The 13685-nt window shown below is 40.8% G+C and overlaps 1 protein-coding gene across 5 annotated transcripts in view; it reads right to left on the reverse strand.

Annotated features, from left to right (window-relative positions):
* Window positions 1-388: 388 nt before the first annotated feature.
* The window catches only part of LOC148220010 (ras GTPase-activating protein 1-like), a 130293-nt gene continuing 116996 nt past the window's right edge, over window positions 389-13685 (reverse strand). For 2 of the 5 annotated variants that reach the window (XM_088155747.1, XM_088155748.1), the window contains 4 exons: window positions 10750-10838; window positions 7876-7953; window positions 6417-6551; window positions 389-1245 (listed from right to left, as the gene is read on the reverse strand). In XM_088155747.1, the coding sequence (XP_088011873.1) occupies window positions 1162-1245; window positions 6417-6551; window positions 7876-7953; window positions 10750-10838 (386 nt within the window). In that variant the 3' untranslated portion in view covers window positions 389-1161. The other 3 variants (XM_088155750.1, XM_088155751.1, XM_088155749.1) reach the window with 3 other exon arrangements.

Below are 13685 nucleotides of genomic sequence, written 5' to 3' on the forward strand. Positions count from 1 at the left end.
GCCCTTGAAATTTTTTTTCCCAGTCCTTATCTCAATCAGGAACCCTTCGTTAATTTTTTTCCCCCTTCTCCACTGCCCAGTTGTAGCAGAGGATGGTGAGCGAGCAAGTCTCGTGGGTGCCTGGCGTTGGGCCAATGTCGAACCACAACATTTACTTAAATGCAACTTTACCTACAGTCAGTTTTATCAATGCATTTCATATGCAGTAGATAAACAGTCAACCATATCTGTCATCCAAATTTCATTTTTACAGTGTTCTATTACTTGAACACAAAGTTAGTTTCTATGGAGAGTCTATTGGCAGCTTGATTATTTTAAAAACTTATTTTTCAGGTTTAAAAATAACATTAATGGTAGCCTTACATGACACACAAGCCCAACCAATATATACGTTATAAAATGGTTTAATGGATGCATGCATGTCTGATACAGCGATAATAAATTTACCAAATTCTAATTGTTCACTTTTGTAAACATTTTACAAAAGCGTTGTGATTTACTTGGATGAATACACAGTCCTTGATGGAAGAATTCTTTAGACTGAATCTGTGGCACATTAAAGTTGACAAGATCCGTTCTGCATATTCTTTTGACATGATTCCAGAAAGAGAAACAGCATGGTATAAAAAGTATACAGGAAATATTGTTCTTACCATAACTGTCAAACTGGAAATTGTAAATACATGTTTAGGTGGTTGAAAAAGTGAAAGTCATAATAATTGTAACCACTCCGAAATTACAGTAAGAAATGTTATACAGTTAAATGTAGCTGTCAAAACAATGCATATCTTTCCTTGTCAGTTGGTAATTCTTTTCCAACAAGACAGAAAAACTTTGGCATTTGCAGGCGTTGAAAATAATTTTCAAAGTTCATGACAGTCATAGCATTTTCTTTGCAAAAGGTAAACTGTACACCAAGGCTCAGAGGCTGTAAAAACTGGTTCCAAGTGGAAAAAAGTGCAAATATCCTGCACAGATAGCTTAAAGAGCTGCTGGTTCAATAATTTGCTAACAGAATCTTTGTTTTCTTTTTTGCATAGTTCACACATCACTGGGAATGTGACAGGGTGTGTTATTTTTGGCAAGAGCAAAAAATGTGATACCTGTGTGAGTTGCCATGTTAGACATGCTGGATCCATGCAGAATTCAGGTAGAAGGCTGCTACCTGATGTTATTAGACAGTGAATATTGATGTTGTTTTTGTTGAAGCAGTTCTGTAATAGCCAACAGCTTCTTAAGAACATGCTGTAGAAAAGAATACAAAAAAAACAAACAACAAAAAACCCCAGTACGACCCTACATTAGCAACTAGCAAAAAACAACATCCATCTTGCTCGAGAAGCATCTTCAACATTAACGTACCAGACTTAGAATTAGGTAGTTTAAAATATATTTAAATCCACATATTTTCACCATTCGCAAAATTGCCATAAGCGTTCCCAGTAATACCCTTATTAAAAAAAACCCCAAAACATTACTGTCAAAAAATACATTATTTGAGTAAAATCTGCTGAGATGAAATATAGATTTATCATCTATTTGGGTTTAAATCAAGGCCTTGAAGGAGTCAGGATATAGGAAGCTCAGTCTTCAAACCATGACAATAAGAAATCTGACTAGAAGTTATTTTAAAGCAATTAAATTAAGAGCTATTTTTAAAATACCTCTTCAACATTAGTCATTAAATAGTTTGTGCTGATACTGATTAAATTTAAGGAAGACCATCTCTAAACCAAAAGGCTTTCTATAGTACAACTGCCCCATCCCCAAATCATTAGCATTAAAAAGGGAACAGTACTTAAATTATGTCCTGCACAGAACAGTATACTAGTCAAGCATACCAAAACATATTACTGTGCAATAAGTAGAATTGGCAAGTTGAAGTTCATCATAATTAGTAGACCATGGGCAAGTATATTACTTTTTGACACAATGCCTGAAGTCATGCAGATTTTTTTGCCTCTTAAAAATAAGTTTTCATAAAAGCTGTACACAAGTTTAATATTTGGAACAGAACACTCATTTATAGCATTTTCTGGAGAAGTTTGCCATGACTGTTTACAAACATAATAAATTGGGAAGCAGAAATGAAGTAGTGCTAGAAAGCTAAGGAAAGTAAATTTAGCTGTTTAGTTCTCAATTAGATGAGCTAGATCCTAAAACTAGAGATGGCCAGGAGACAGTAATTTCTTGAGTTTAGGCTTCCTTCCTCTAGAAAGTAAAAACTTCACCTGGAAACTAAAGAAAAAAAACCCACATAAAACCAAAACAACAAAATATAAAAACCAAACCAATGAATGATCTCCTTTTGCTGGTGGCCAAGCTTGGGGAGGAAGTTGAAAAATTAAGGAGTATTAGGGAAAGTGAAAGGGAAATAGATTGGTGGAGTTCTGCCCTTCCATCCTTGAGGGAGGCCCACCAGAAGTCAGAGGAATCCCATGCCTCCTACCATCAGGCAATAGGAGGACACCTAGTAGATGAAGGGGAGTGGAAATGGGTTCCTATTCAGGAAGGTAATAAAAATTCCTCCCAACCCCCATCACCTACCCAGGTGCCACTTGAGAATAGGCATGAGGCCCTGGATCTAGAGGGTCAGCTAGATGACAGAAGAAAATTATCTGCCCAGTGAGCCTCCCAATTACACTTCATCTGTCAGATGGATCACCACCTCTGACATCAAAAAGAAAAGAAGGGTAGTTGTAGTAGGTGACTCCCTTCTGAGGGGAACAGAGGGCCCCATATGTCGACTGGACCCATCCCACAGGGAGGTCTGATGCCTCCCTGGGGCCCGGGTATGTGATATCACTGAGAGACTCCCCAGACTGATCCAGCCCTCTGATTATTACCCACTGCTGATATTCCATGTTGGCAGTGATGAGACTGAAAAGAAGAGTGTCAAGGCAATTAAAAAGGACTTTAGGGCACTGGATCAAGTGGATGATAGGGCAAAAGCACAGACAGTGTTCTCATTCCCTTTGGTGGCAAAGAAAAACAATGAAAGGAGAGCCCACATTATCAACAAGTGGCTCAAGGGTTGGTGTCATAGGCAGAATTTCTGATTCTTTGATCATAGGACAATTTTTATGGCACCTGGCCTGCTGGAACTGGATGGACTCCATCTCTATTAAGGGCAGAAGGATTTTAGCTGATGAACTGGCAGAACTCATTGAGAGGGCTTTAAACTAAGTTTGAAGGGGGAAGGGGATGCAGCTGGGCTGTTTGGAAGCAGGCCCAAAGGTTGTAAGCCTGAGTTAGGGGTGAAATCAGTAGCCCAGTTGAGGTGCATGTATAGCAATGTACGCAGCATGGGTAATAAACAAGAAGAGCTGGAAGCCATGGTGCAACAGCAGAGCTATGATATAGTTGCCATCACAGAAATGTGGTGGGAAGACTCACATAGCTGGAGCTCTGTGATGGATGGCTACAAGCTCTTCAGAAGAGACAGGAAAGGGAGGTGGAGGGGTGGCCCTTTATATTAGGGAGGTGTTTGATGCCATGGGTATTGAAACTAATGAAGTTGAATGTCTGTGGGTAAGAATTAAGGGGAAGGCCAACAAGGCTGACATCCTGCTGGGAGTCTGCTATATTCCACCCAACCAGGTAGAAGAGGTGGACAACTTATTCTATAAGCAGCTGAAGGATGTTTCAGGATCATCAGCCCTTGTTCTTGTAGGTGACTTTAACCTACCAGACATCTGCTGGGTACTTAATACAGCAGAAATGAGGCACTCCTGGAAGTTCTTAGAGTGTGTGGAGGACATCTTTTTGTCACAGCTGGTGAGTGAGCCCATCAGGGGAGGAACTATGTTAGACCTGTTGTTTGCAAATAGAGATGGGCTGGTGGGAGATGTGGAGGTTGGAGGCCACTGGGGGTATAGGGATCATGAAATTAAAGAGTTCTTGATATTTGGTGAAATGAGGAGGAACATCAGTAAGACTTTTACATTGGACTTCCGGAGGGCAGACTTTGGCCTATTTAGGAGACTTATTCAGAGAGCTCCTTGGGAAGCAGCCCTGGAAAAAAAAGGAGTTCAGGAAAGGTGGGCATGCTTCAAAACAGATCTTTAGGGCAAAGGAACAGACTTGTCCCTGTGTGCCAAAAGATGAATCGATGAGGCAAACATCCAGCCTGGATGGGCAAGGAGCTTTTAAAGGACCTTGGGAATAAAAAGAGGATGCATCATCTTTGGAAGGAGGGTCAGGTCTCTCTGGAAGTCTTTAAGGGGGTTGCTAGGGCATGTAGGAAAAAAAAATAGGGACGTCAAAGGTCACTTTGAACTTAATTTGACAATTTCTGTAAAAGATAAAAAAAATATTTTTACAAATATATTAATGGCAAAAGGAAGGGTAAGACCAACCTTTGTTCTCTACTGGATGCAGGAGGGAACTTTGTAACTGCAGATGAGGAGAAGGCAGAAGTGTTTAACGCCTTCTTTGCCTCAGTCTTTAGTGGGAAGAGGGCTTGTCCTCAGGACAACTGTCCTCCTGGGTTGGCAGATGGTGTCAGGGAGCAGAATGGTCCCCCTGTTATCCAGGAGGAGGCAGTCAGAGAACTGCTGAGCCACTTGGATGTTCATAAATCTATGGGACCAGATGGGATCCACCCCAGGGTGATGAGGGAGCTGACAGATGAGCTTGCGTAGTCACTCTCCATCATTTACCAACAGTCCTGGCTCACTGGCAAAGTTCCAGATGACTGGAAACTGGCCAATGTGACACCCATTCACAAAAGTGGTGGGAAGGAGGATCCTGGTAACTATAGGCCAGTTAGCCTGACCTCAGTACCCGGTAAGGTAATGGAACAGTTTATACTGAGTGTCATCATGCAGCACTTACACGATGGCCAGGGTATCAGGCCCAGCCAGCATGGGTTTAGGAGGGGTAGGTGGTGTTTAACCAACCTGGTCTCCTTTTATGACCAGGTGACCCGCCTGGAGGATGCAGGAAAGGCTGTGGATGTTGTCTATTTGGACTTCAGCAAGGCCTTTGACACTGTCTCCCACAGCATACTCCTGGAAAAGCTGGCAGCCCATGGCTTGGACAGGAGCACTCTTTGCTGGGTTAAGAACTGGCTGGATGGCCCAGAGAGTGGTGATGAATAGTGCTGCATCCAGCTTGCGGCCAGTCACCAGTGGTGTCCCTCAGGGGTCAGTGCTAGGGCCAGTTCTGTTCAATATTTTTATTGACACCATGGATGAGGATATTGAGCCTTTCATTAGTAAATTTGCAGGTGACACTAAGCTGGAAGCATGTGTTGATCTACTGGAAGGTAGGAGGGTTCTGCAGAGAGACCTAGAATGGTTGGATGGATGGGCAGAGTCTAATAAGATGAAATTTAATAAGTCCAAGTGCTGAGTCCTGCATTTTGGCCACAATAACCCTGTGCAGCGCTATAGGCTTGAGACGGTGTGGCTGGACAGTGCCCAGACAGAAAGGGATCTGGGAGTACTGGTCGACAGCTGACTGAACATGAACCAGCAGTGTGTCCTGGTGGCCAAGAAGGCCAACAGCATCCTGGCCTGTATCAGGAATAGTGTGGCCAGCAGGACCAGGGAGGTCATTCTTCCCCTGTACTTGGCACTGGTGAGGCCACACCTTGAGTACTGTGTCCAGTTCTGGGCCCCTCAGTTTTGGAAGGACTTTGAGATGCTTGAGCGCATCCAGAGGAGGGCAACAAGGCTGGTGAGAGGCTTGGAACACAAGCCCTATTAGGAATGGCTAAGGGAGCTGGGGTTGTTTATCCTAGAGAAAAGGAGACTCATAGGTGACCTTTTCATTCTCTACAACTTCCTGAAAGGTGGTTGTAGTCAGGTGGGGGTTGGTCTCTTTCTCCAGGCAGCAACTGACAGAACGAGAGGACACAGTCTTAAGCTGAGCCAAGGGAAATATAGGTTGGATATTAGGAAAAAGTTTTTTACAGCAAGAGTGATAAAGTACTGAAATCGTCTGCCCAGGGAGGTGGTAGAGTCACCATCCCTGGATGTGTTTAAAAAAAGATTGGATGTGGCACTTGGTGCCAGGGTTTAGTTGAGTTGTTAGGGCATGGGTTGGACTTGATGATCTTGAAGGTCTCTTCCAACCTAGTGATTCTGTGATTCTGTGAAAAAAACTCCCACTAAAACAAATAACACAAACCCCAAAAAACCTCAAAAGAGAAAAATTAAAACAAAATACCAAAAAAAACTACCAAAAAATCCCCAACCCACTGCTTTAAAACATCTTTGGATTTGTTGCATAAATACTTAGTTCATATTTTTGAGCTTCTTTACCTTTACAACTAGCAACCTCCTGGTGAAATTTACATATTTATCACTCATACTGCTGGAGAGAAAAAATTACAAAGGAATCACGATGTTAAACAATAACTCTAGATGTGCTATCTGCATGTGTGATTTTTGTTAATCATCATAGTTTACCTGCATTACACCTCGCTCATTGCTAAGTGTCCGAAGTTCATCTGAATGAGCCACACACATCTCATGCAAGGCTGCCAGATAACGAGATAAGTCAGTTCTAGAGTAATCTGTAGTGTCTGGAAGCTCAGGAACATTCTTTAACAAAAATTATGAGAACAGACTTAGAACGGTGAGTAGCCAGGCATAAAAGAAATTAAATTACAGTTTGACACACCCGCCAACAGTTGTTTTGATACTGCAAGCAAGTACTGCATTTTTCTTCACAATTAAGTCTTCTGTCCCTGTTATCTAATACAAATTATTTATTTCCTCCTCTCCACAATCATCTATTTTATGAAGACAAATTATGGTTACACATTTCACATAGAGAGATTACTGAATATACAGCAATTCCTATTCCTAATAGGAGTGTTTGATACTGCTATACTGTCTCTGAGCTGTCTAGAAAGATACTGAGAAAAAAAGATTCATATAATATCTCTGCCCCAAATGAGGGGGACCCATGTATTAGATGTTTCTTGTTTTATTTGTTTTTTTGAAATTTAAATGAGGCAGTAACAACAGCAAAAATGGACACCAAAAAATCCCCAAACTATCAAGTCAGTAAATCCACTAAAAAAATAATTTAATTAAACCAGTAGATTCATCAGTTATTTTAAAACCCAACCATTTCCCAAGTCCTCATGCATAATCTACCATTTAAAGAAAAACAACAGTGTATCATAATATGCAGAAGTTGCCATTTAACCATAAAAAGGTGACATATGGCAATATATCTGAATGACACACTTCAAAACAGTAATTCTTATAGATTATCAAAATAGTCTGAGATGTTTTCTAGGTCACTTTTAATGGATTAATTCAGGAATAATAAGATAGGCATATTTCTTTCATCTTCTTTTTTTCCACAAATTATTGGTTTAAACATAAACATATATACATACACGAGCTCCTAACTCATTATAACTATCATACACAAAATAGTAATGGTTTCAAATTGATCTGCAACTATTATTTTCTTTTAAACTACAATATCCAGAATTCATGCAGTGAGACATTTGGTGATGTATAACTAAAATAGAACACAATATTTTTAAAAACTTCAATTTTTTCAATCTCAGGTCAAAATCGTATGTCAAATTACACATAAGATTTTATTTTAAAATATTTTTTTAGAAGATTGGTATTTTTGTCTGAAAGCCCTAATCCTTGGGGAGAAGCTCAAATACATCTCATGTCTACAACAGTACTTTCTAACAGGACATCTGATTGGTTTTAATTCTGTGCAACAGGCCAGCAATCTGCAGTTCCTAAACATGCACAAGAAAAATATTTCAGTAACAAGCATTCAAAATTGTGAGAAAGCTGATGCATTTTTGAACTAGTTAACAAGAACTATAAAGATTTTAACTCACAATGTTGCTATACAACTTGCAATTTTTCTTTTTAAACCACTTACCCCAAGTTCATCTAAAAACATGATCATGCGATGTTTGTTACTCTTGATGAATGGATTTACCCCCTCCATATATGGCTCCTGGTAATTTTTAAAAGTATTTATTAGAACAAATTGATACTGATTTAACAGTCATACCTGAAGTGAACATATTGTAATCAGAGACAAATGACACTGCAAAACAAATGTGTCATCTTTTTCAAGTGAATTTATGATGACTGGTGTACAACCAGTCAAAAGATTACACCTTTTTCTGCTCCAGATGGATTGTGAAATTGTTTACATATGCATTGTGACATTAAATGTTACATTTCTGAAATACTGAAAATGGACTTTTTTTAATTGCAGCTATAAAATGAAGAAAAAGCTTTCAGAGGTAACATCAGCAGCATCAACATCAGGATATACTTGCCCTCCTTTTTGTTCTTTCATTAGTGCTAACATTCCAAGTTGTGTCAGACAAATAGCATTATAATGGAAGCCTGAAATTTCTTTCTTTCATTATGCTTAAGTCAACAGATTTTTATTGTTCAACCATGTTGTGACTTGGGAACCAGAACAGGCCAATTGTTACTGGCATTCTTTTAGTGATGCAATAGAAAGTGTAGTAAAAGCTGAGGCTTTTTAAGGAAACTTGTAAAACTGATTTACAAAATTACATCAAGCAGTATGAAAACAAGTACAAATAAAAGGGGTATTTCAAAATGCTGTACTAACAGAAAACACCAGTCTAAAGAATAAATAAAGAAAAAGTGTGCGTGTGCGCGTGTGTGTGTGAGCCAGAGGTTGGTAGTTAATATGTTTCCAAATTAAAATACTCTATATCCAGGCTGGAAGTTTAGTCCTAATTATTCTCAATTTGAAAGTGAATTATTACATATAGTATATAGAAGAACATAGATGTGGAATGTATTTCAAGGTTCTGTCCAGAGGCATACCAATATTACTGAAAGATGTCTCCCCATTTTGACATTAAATAATCAACAGAAATGCAAAAAGGCTCCCATCATCTACTTCAGGCAAATGATTCATACTTCTTGAATAGATTCTTTCTAATCACAGATTTCTACTCAAGCATATCTCAGTTGTCTTTTTGATATGGCTATTCCTAAAGAAAATTTACTCATTTTACCATCACATAGATGTTTTCTTTGTGGAGGGATGGCTGCTTGCCCCTCCTCTCCCACTTTTCCAATTCCAACACTCATCTTTTTGACTAGGGGAAGCCAGAATCTCTGATGGTTTTGGATTTTAGCAAAGCTTTTGATGCTGTCTCTCACAGTATCTTTCTGGATAAAATGTTCAGCACACAGCTAGAAAAGTCCATAATACATTAGGTGAGTGATTGGCTAATGGGCCAGGCTCAAAGGACCATAGTAAATAGGGTTATAGTAAAATCAGGCTGGCAGCCAATCATCAGTGAGGTTCCCCAGGGCTCAGTTTTAGGGCCAGTGGTCTTTAATGTTTTTATAAATGATCTGGACACAGGAATCAAGCGTACATTAATTTTACTGATGATAAAGTAGGAGGAGCTGTGGACTCCATCAAGGGTAGAGAGGCCTTACAGAGTGATCTGGATAGACTAGAGCTGGGCAATCACCAACCATATGCAATTTAACAAGGGCAGGTGCTGGATTCTGCATCTGGGATGGCGTAATCCTGGCTATACATATAAATTGGGAGACAAAAGGCTAGAGAGAAGTCACACAGAAAGGGACCTGGGGTCCTGGTTGATGGCAAGTTAAATATGAGTCAGCAGTGCCCTGGCAGCCAGGAGGGCCAACCGTGTCCTGGGGTGCATCAGGCACAGCATTGCCAGCTGGTCAAGGGAGATGATTGTCCTGCTCTGCTCGGAACTGGTATGGTCCCACCTCAAGTACTGTGTGCAGTTTAGAGTGCCTCAATATAAAAAGGACATCAAACTATTAGAGTATGTCCAGAGGAGGGTAATCAAGACATTGAAAAACCTCGAGGGCAAGAGTGGCTGAGGTCACTTGGTTTGTTCAGCTTAGAAAAGGCTGAAGGGTGAGCTCATCATAGTCTACAACTTCCACAAGGGGGGCAGTGAGATGGTGATCTCTTCTCTCTGGTGACTAGCAATAGGACATGAGAAAATGGAATGAAGCTGCATCACAGGTAGTTCAGACTGGACATTAGGAAAAGATTCTTAACTTAGAGGGTGGTCATTCACTGGGACAGCCTCCCCAAGGAAGCAGTCACAGCATCAAGTCTATCACTTCAAGGACAATATGGGTGATACCCTTAGTCATATGATTTACTTTTAGGTAGTCCTGCGGGGAGCATGGAGTTGGACTTGATGATCATTATGGATCCCTTCCAACTTGAGATATTCTATGATTCTATGAATACTAGAGTATGACTACTACCCTTTTTGACATCGACAGACAGAAAAAAAAGAGTTCACATACTTCCACTGTTGTCTTTGAAATGAATGTCTGAGTTTATCTGATCTCATAGCATAAAAATATGGTTACATCACTCTATAATGCCTACTAGCATGGTCATTAATTTATCAGTTATTTTAATATGTCACTGCTGTTGTTCATACTACCAGATTGAAAATCTTTATGGTAAGTACCAAATCATTCACATAAGTTTCTAGATGATTCATTCTGAAATTATTGACTCCTCTTTCCAAATTGGCCATGCTTTATGATACTGCTCTAGGTTAAATCAATACCCTGTTGAGCTCCAACTAAAGATGATAGAAAAAAAATTGCGGGAATAAAGCCTCCTTGCTGATAAGACAGCCAGGTCACACATAAGGATTTGCATAAGAATAATACAGACAAAATCTGTTTCTGTTAACATGAACACAGCAATCTTCTAGACCGTTCTGTGTAAAATTATATTCACCTTAGCTCCAAATTCAACCAGATTTGCTAAATTCTGCACAGACTTGGCAACCAGCGTCAGCGTTCTTGCAGCAGTAGGGGAAGGAGAATCTGATAGGAATAGAAAGTAGAAAGTTACTGACCATTTAATTTAAAACCTCCAGTAGTCACAAGAAAATTCTCTTCCACAACTTGTTATCATGGAATTTAATACTTTAAATGCTGTAAGAGAACTGCATGTGAAAAATTTCTCATGATCAAGTAAACTTTTGGTGTTTTAGTAATTATGCCCACAGTAAACATCAATATGCATATCTGACTGTCTTAGTTTAAGACAATTTACAGGGCGGAGACTCCAAAGTGAGTTACCTCCCCTTAGTTTTAACCACTCCCCTTTGATCAATAAGGAGAGTCGAATGCAAGAAGATGCAAGTGAAAAAATAAGTTTACTAAAAATAAAACAGCAACAACTAATATAACAGCAATAACCACTAGATACAAAGGTGCTGAGCCACATCCTCCCCCTGGGAACAGAGAAAACAAGGTAGCAGAGAAGCCCCCTCCTTCTATGATGGCAGCCACCGTGGCAGCCCATTGGCCCAGGGGATAAAGACAAGATGGCAGAGAAACTCCCCTTCTCCCAAGATGGTGGCCGCTGTAGCAGTCCACGTGGCCCAAAGGACAAAGATAATATGGCAGAGAAGCCCCCTATGGCGGACCACACAGCCGAGAGAGAGAACAACACAGCAACCAAGCCTCCGCGGTTTCAGAACACTTCCTCCCCCCAAAACAACAACCAACAGGGAGCAGGTACAAAATAAAACCTGGAAAAACAATTTTTGTCCAAAATGCTCTAATGCGGCCAAAATACTGAAAGAAAATTCCCAGGATCTGCAGGTCTAATCCCTCCTCAGAATGGTGCAGCTGGAACTGTGAGCAGTGGCTTGAAAAACTTCTGGAGAGCAGGTCCGACCTCTCCTTGGCGCAGCACAGCTTGAATTGGGGGCAGCTGCTGGAAAAACCCTTGGAGAGCAAGTCCAACTCCTCCTTGGCACAGGGTAGGCAGGAGCAGTGAAGGTATGGTGAAATTCTCCTAAGCCCAGGATGAGCATAAGAGCTCCTGCCTCCTACTGCCTCACAGGAGTTGGCAAGTGGCAGACAAACAACCCAACAAGCAGCGAAGGTGCTCCGAAACAGCTTTGGATTGTGAAATGCAGCTTCTCAGGTTGCCCCATTACAGCAAGGAAGTATGTTAGAAAATTTGCTCCAAAAGAAAAAGAGCCCCCTTAGTTTGTTGTGGTTTGTTTGGAGGGTTTTTTTTGTTTTGTTTTGTTTTTATTAACAGCTCTAACAACCCTATATAAAGTCCATAAACTTACCTTAGTGAAAGTCAAGAATATTATCTGGACTTCTAAACAGGACTAACATTTACAGACAAGCTTAAAAGGGATTGCACAAATTTATGGATAACAACTTCATTTAGAGCTAAAGACACAGTGGTCTCAATGCAGTCCCCAAATTAGAAAATAATATAATCTGAAGATTATAAAATTAATAAAGAAATTATAGGAAAGATGTGTGCTACTGTCTTTACAAACAATTCCATGGATGAGGGTATGGGTGTTAATGCTTTGAAATGGGTCTCAATGTCTCTACCAACTTCAAGCCACAGGTTTGTTACAGAACCCAGACAGTTTAACTCCTGAAACAGACAAGTGGGTCTACACAGGCCTGAGTTTCTGAACTTTGGGGGAAAATGCCAGGTTCAAGGGGGAATATGTCATAGGTGGTTTGCGAAGGTGTGTTGGTTTGAAAGTAAAACCAGTGCGAGACTCCAAGTCAGTAATACAATTTAATAGGAGAAAAGAGAAAAAATAAAATACATGCAATAATATAAAAGAAACAACCACCAACACAGTCAGAAATACAACCTGACACCCTGTCAGTCAGGGTGTTGGTAGCAGTCCGTATAAATGGTGGCTGCAGTCCTCCTGGATGACAGATGTGGTTCTGTTGAAGCAGTGCTCCTGTAGAAGGTGCAGTTTTCCTCCGAAGATCCAGCGATGATGTGGAAAAAGGTCCGACTTTCCTCTGGGATCCAGTGGAAAGGTCTGCCCTCGGGTCCCAAACCCCAGTTTTTTATCTAGGTAGGAAAGGCTTGGCTCCTGCCCCTGGTTGGGGCATCTCCCAATGGGATGATGTAATCTTATCAGTCACACAATAGGACTTAATGGCCCATTAACAGAATATATCTTCTGGAGGAAGGATGGGTTGTGAATAGATAACGATGATCATCCCCCGATCTTATCAGATGGCACATCAGCAGAGGATATCTCCCACAGAGATAAGGATCACCACCCCTCCCACATTTTAACAGATGGTGATAGAATACACATTTTTGCATTGTACCCCAGGACAGAAGGCTGTACTTTCCTAGTACCTCAGCCAATGGGGAAAGGAAGAGGGCAACATGTGGCCAGGAGTTTAGGATAAAAGGAGGCTGCGTCCTCCAAAACCTCAATAGAGAAAACCCCACAGGCATATGCCCCAGTGGACTCTCTCCCTTTCTTCGAATTAAGTTGCAGGACTCCTCTGTCTCCTTTATGGACACTGGCTTTTCATAGCGTGATTTTCCGTACAAGATGGGAGCTCTTGTCTGAGATCTTTCCACCTTCTGGGGCCGGCACATGGCAAGAGGAGCTGGAGGCGCACCTCACCTGCTTTTTAGGTAACCAGTTACCTTTGATGCTGGCCATCACTGGGCAATTGATTGGGTTCCTGAGACTGTCCAGGAGACAGATGACAGGCTGACATGGGGGGGGTCCGTGAAGAGCCCACAGGAAAGGACTACTGGAAATCTCACCGGTGAGTACGATGGAAACTTTGGGGAGTAAAACATGGCAGTGAAAGGAATGACGCATTTGTCTTTACAAACAAGCTGTGGGTCAGCTTGTAGAT

The sequence above is a fragment of the Sturnus vulgaris genome, chromosome W (genome assembly GCF_052056855.1).
Source record: "Sturnus vulgaris isolate bStuVul1 chromosome W, bStuVul1.hap1, whole genome shotgun sequence".
Taxonomy (NCBI): domain Eukaryota; kingdom Metazoa; phylum Chordata; class Aves; order Passeriformes; family Sturnidae; genus Sturnus; species Sturnus vulgaris.